The 5444-nt window shown below is 56.0% G+C and overlaps 1 protein-coding gene across 1 annotated transcript; it reads left to right on the top strand.

The window, feature by feature from the left end:
• The first annotated feature begins 706 nt into the window (after positions 1-706).
• FZD2 (frizzled class receptor 2) lies at positions 707-2588 on the top strand. Its single transcript, XM_026512657.4, has one exon. It carries the CDS (start codon positions 730-732, stop codon positions 2425-2427), a length of 1698 nt encoding a protein of 565 aa, XP_026368442.2. The 5' UTR covers positions 707-729; the 3' UTR covers positions 2428-2588.
• The last annotated feature ends 2856 nt before the right edge of the window (positions 2589-5444 follow it).

Here is a 5444-nt window from a genome sequence, read left to right as displayed (position 1 = left end):
CCGAGAGAGCGCCTTAGCCCCCCAGAAGAAGAGTGATCCAGGGCCGAGTGGCTTGGGTCTGCCGCAGTTCTGGGGAATGTGTGTCTCCGGATCTCGCCGCCGCGACTCCGGAGAAATCCCGTGCTAGGCAAACAGCCCTTAATATAATAATAGCTTGTCTCTTTAAAAAGCAAAAGGAGGGGGGGGAAGTTTTGTTGGCATCTGGTTTCTGATCTCATTATGTTGTGGTCGACCAATCCAGCCCTCGGGGCTGGTCCTGGGGTTTAAATCTGATTGGCCGAGAGCACATTTTGGGATGGTGCTTAGAGCTCGACGGGGCGGTTTCAAGGATCCCTTTTTTGGGGGGCTGAGAGGAGGGCGGGGCCGCCGGCGGGGGCCCCCTTGAAACTGACTAATTGGGATAGGAGAGGCCGAGGTGAGGGCTGGAGGAACGCACAAAGGAGTCGCTGGGCGGAGAAGGGAGGGGAGAGGCGAGAGGAGGAGGAAGAAGAGGAGAGAGGGCAAGCAGCGCGCGGTGTCTCCCGCGGCTCAGTCGGACCGCGGCGAGCTAGCCGGCAGGCGCGCCGCCCCCCTCCCCCGCCCGGCCTCCCCAACTCTGCGGCCGCCAGCAAACTTTGCAAAGAGGCGCGGGAGGCGGCGGCGAGGCGGCGGCGGGGAAGGCGCGTGGTCTCGGGCCTGGGGGCGGGGGCGGGGGGGCGCCCGGGAGCCGAGTGGGGGGCGGCGGCCAGCATGCGGCCCCGCAGCGCCCTGCCCCGCCTGCTGCTGCCGCTGCTGCTGCTGCCCGCCGCCGGGCCGGCCCAGTTCCACGGGGAGAAGGGCATCTCCATCCCAGACCACGGCTTCTGCCAGCCCATCTCCATCCCGCTGTGCACGGACATCGCCTACAACCAGACCATCATGCCCAACCTTCTGGGCCACACGAACCAGGAGGACGCGGGGCTGGAGGTGCACCAGTTCTACCCGTTGGTGAAGGTGCAGTGCTCCCCCGAACTGCGCTTCTTCCTGTGCTCCATGTACGCACCCGTGTGCACCGTGCTGGAACAGGCCATCCCGCCGTGCCGCTCCATCTGCGAGCGCGCGCGCCAGGGCTGCGAGGCGCTCATGAACAAATTCGGCTTCCAGTGGCCCGAGCGCCTGCGCTGCGAGCACTTTCCGCGCCACGGCGCCGAGCAGATCTGCGTGGGCCAGAACCACTCTGAGGACGGCACGCCGGCGCTGCTCACCACCGCGCCTCCGCCGGGCCTGCAGCCGGGGGCCGGGGGCACCCCGGGCGGCCCGGGCGGCGGCGGTTTTCCCCCGCGCTACGCCACTCTGGAGCACCCGTTCCACTGCCCGCGCGTCCTCAAGGTGCCGTCCTATCTCAGCTACAAGTTCCTGGGCGAGCGCGACTGCGCGGCGCCCTGCGAGCCCGCGCGGCCCGACGGCTCCATGTTCTTCTCGCAGGAGGAGACGCGCTTCGCGCGCCTCTGGATCCTCACCTGGTCGGTGCTGTGCTGCGCCTCCACCTTCTTCACCGTCACTACGTACCTGGTGGACATGCAGCGCTTCCGCTACCCGGAGCGCCCCATCATCTTTCTGTCCGGCTGCTACACTATGGTCTCGGTGGCCTACATCGCGGGCTTCGTGCTCCAGGAGCGCGTCGTGTGCAACGAGCGCTTTTCCGAGGACGGCTACCGCACGGTAGTGCAGGGCACCAAGAAGGAGGGCTGCACCATCCTCTTCATGATGCTCTACTTCTTCAGCATGGCCAGCTCCATCTGGTGGGTCATCCTGTCGCTCACTTGGTTCCTGGCGGCCGGCATGAAGTGGGGCCACGAGGCCATCGAGGCCAACTCGCAGTACTTCCACCTGGCCGCGTGGGCCGTGCCGGCGGTCAAGACCATCACGATCCTGGCCATGGGCCAGATTGACGGCGACCTGCTGAGCGGCGTGTGCTTCGTGGGCCTCAACAGCCTGGACCCGCTGCGCGGCTTCGTGCTGGCGCCGCTCTTCGTGTACCTGTTCATCGGCACGTCCTTCCTCCTGGCCGGTTTCGTGTCCCTCTTCCGCATCCGCACCATCATGAAGCACGACGGCACCAAGACGGAGAAGCTGGAGCGGCTGATGGTGCGCATCGGCGTCTTCTCGGTGCTCTACACCGTGCCTGCCACCATCGTCATCGCCTGCTACTTCTACGAGCAGGCCTTCCGAGAGCACTGGGAGCGCTCGTGGGTGAGCCAGCACTGCAAGAGCCTGGCCATCCCGTGCCCCGCGCACTACACGCCGCGCATGTCGCCCGACTTCACCGTCTACATGATCAAATACCTCATGACGCTCATCGTGGGCATCACGTCGGGCTTCTGGATCTGGTCCGGCAAGACGTTGCACTCGTGGAGAAAGTTCTACACCCGTCTCACCAACAGCCGGCACGGCGAGACCACCGTGTGAGGGGCTGCCCCTGCGCCGCGTCCCCCGGCGGGCCCCGCACGGTGCTTGCCTCTGCGGGGGGTGGGGGGGCCTCCTACAGACTCCTTATTTTATTTTTTTAAATAAAGAACAGTCGAAACCATTTCTCTTTTAGGTTGCTTTTTAAAGAGAACTCTGTTCAACACCCCCATCAGGTTTGTAATTAAAACTGTAAATAGTCTTGTAAATTTAATTATATATTTTCTATTTAAAAGAAAAACGGGGGACTACAAGGGGGGCAGCGGCAAGGGGCGCCGGGGCTGAGGAATGAGGGGAGGGGGCGTTGGGGGGGGTCCTCTCCTTTCTTCAGTGCCTTTTTCAAACACCATCGTCTACTTTGGTTCGAATTTTTTGGTGTTTTGGCAGGGCTAGGCCTGCTGGAAGGGGTGTTTGCTGTGAGGCGTTGGAAGTTGGTTCCATTCAACTCCCAAAGCCAAATCTGTGAGCCTTCTCACTGACGCTGGGCCTGTGGAAGCTCTTGGGTGTTTCTGAACAAGACTTGGATTCTTGTTTTATTCCCTTTCCCTTTCCCCACACGTCCTGTCTCCTTCACTCGATCTTCGGAGCACTCCCAAAAGAGATTGAAGACGTGGGAGGGGGGGGCTAACCCCACGAGTGGGATGGGGGGACAGAGAGAGATGGAGTGCGGAATGGCCTACTCCCCACTGGCCTGCTCCCCTGCAGGCTGGAGGATCTTTCACCTCTTTGACTTTTTCTTTTCAGCTCGCAGCCTCAAGCATTTGGAGTGGGCAGAAAGTGCTTTGCAGTGCTTTGTGAAATGTGTTTGGAAACAAAACCGCCCCCCACCGCACCCCTGCCACTACCTTGAGTACCAATCCTGTCTCCATTTTTAGGGGGAGCATTAGCTCGCAAATGTTGGGGTTTGGAGATGCCCTTGCGTCTCTCCCCTTACCCTGTAGTTGGCTCCCTGCTGCTTCCCCCCCCACACCCCCAACCGAATATCTTCTCTGGCATTCCGATTAGAAGTTTGTAGGTTGGTTTGTGTGTTACGTATGGATTTTTGTTGTTGGGGTCCCCCCCCCCCGCCAAAAAAAGCAATAAAGATGGGTTGGGTTGGAGGGAGGGGACGGATGGGCTGGTGGGATTTTTAGTTTTCCTTTGACAAAAGACTGGTTTCTTTTCAAACTTGTCCAGAAAGAAAAAGAAAAAAAAAAAAGTGGGTATCTTTGCTTTGGAAGAAGGCTCTGGGCAGGCTCTTTGTGACTGTGGGGGTGGGGTGGGCGTTTACATGACATTCTATATCACAAGATTGATAGAATGTTTATAGCAGATGTTTCTTATCTTCCCCCTAACCCCCCCAAAATTAAAGGCAAGACTTTTCTTAAAGTGTCTTTGACGCTGGTATGAGAATTGCAGTTTCCAATACACATCATTTCCCTCAACTATTCGGAATATTTTAGAATTTTAATTCCAAAGGATTGATTGGAACCAGTATGGCCCAGAACTCATTTCTCACCGGCTCCTGTTTCTTGATAATAGTGCAAATTAAAAGCTAATAATCATAATAAAGTGCATTTAATTATCTTCTAGAGATCTAGCCCTTTAATTGTATTTAACAGGGTTGTAACATTTTATTAGTTTAACCAAACCACACCCCCTCTTTCCCTCTCCCCAGACCTACTTTGTTGGGGGTGGGGTAGAGAAGACTTTCCCTGCCCCAGACCTTGCCTTTTTTTTTTTTTTTTTTTTTTAGTTAAAAGCTGGGGGAAATGGTGCCTTACCACCCTTTGTTGGCAGTTATTTGGAACCAGGGAGAAAGTAAGTTAGAACCCCTACTTGGATGTGTTTGTGTGTTAGTTTATGTTGGGGGAGGGGATCTGGAAATGTTTGGTGGTAATTGAAGTCGTATGTGGGGCTTTGTTTGGAATTGTATGAAGCCTGGGGATTTCAGCAGAGCCCCCTTCCCAAAATATATCTTTCCCCCATATGATTTGTGCGGGTGGTCAACATTATAAGTGAAAGCTAGCTTTTTCTCAAATGATGTGTGTGAAGCCCCAATATGAGATAATATCAACTATCAAAGAAGCGGGCAGGGGAGCCCCTCCCCTGTAGCTCCATTTGTTGCAGAATTCTAAAGGAACCCCACACGGGCTGGAGGAAAGAGTTAAATTACAAATTGTGAGTGCTTCTCGGGGAAAGAATGGTGAAAGCCCGAGAAGGGCGGGGGTTTCCAGTGGTGGAGCTGGAGCCCGGTGGGAAGAGGAGAGCTGGTCTCTGTTGAAGATTTGGGGAAGAGCCCGCCCTGCCCCCCTCCTCCTGCCTCTAAGCCCCCAGGAGCCCAGCTCTGCCTGCTCTGGATACATTTGTCAGTGGACCCTCACGCAGATAGCAGGAGCACACGGTGTACTACCAACAATGATCTTTCCTTCCCTGAGTGGGGGTGAGAGGGAGGGAATTTGGGTAAAGATTGTTCTTCCCTTTTTTTTTTTTTTTAGGTTTTATAATTAGCACTAGCCATAGCAGCATTGTTAGTTTTTTAGATTGTTCTTCCTTCTTAACCCCCAGTGGAGGGGAAGAAGGCCCAAGAAAACGGAAAAAAAAAAAAAATGGGTTTTATGATGGTGGTGGTGGGGGAGAGGATAGATGATAATTGCCTCTTTTGGAAAGGACAGTTCTAGATGCCCTCCACTTCCCCAGTGGGGGGGGCCCAAGGGCTAATTACCTTATAGAAAGTAGTGGGGGACCTCCTGCCTGGCTGTTTTCTCTGCTTTAATGAACCAGCTCTCAGAGGAAGTGTTAGGCCAAAGTGCAGGGCATTTAGGAGAGACCATGCCTGGAGCAGAGACCCAGAGGCAAACTACCTGAGCTCTGCCCCACCTGGAGAGGGTCCCACTCCCTTGCTTGGAAAACCCAGTTAAACACATGGGCTTGGAGGTCTGTTTTTGCAGATTTCTGGGTCACCCTATGGGTAGTCTTAAGGGGGTTGGTGCCTCCCTCTGGAAGAATGAGGCTTTGGTGGGGGGTCAAGGGCCCAAAGA

Source organism: Ursus arctos, unplaced genomic scaffold, assembly GCF_023065955.2.
Source record: "Ursus arctos isolate Adak ecotype North America unplaced genomic scaffold, UrsArc2.0 scaffold_24, whole genome shotgun sequence".
NCBI lineage: Eukaryota > Metazoa > Chordata > Mammalia > Carnivora > Ursidae > Ursus > Ursus arctos.
This window is presented reverse-complemented; position numbering and strand designations above follow the sequence as displayed.

Bases quoted from the DNA above. Each gene is read 5' to 3' on its own strand.
- FZD2 (XM_026512657.4), top strand. From the start codon at position 730: ATGCGGCCCCGCAGCGCCCTGCCCCGCCTGCTGCTGCCGCTGCTGCTG.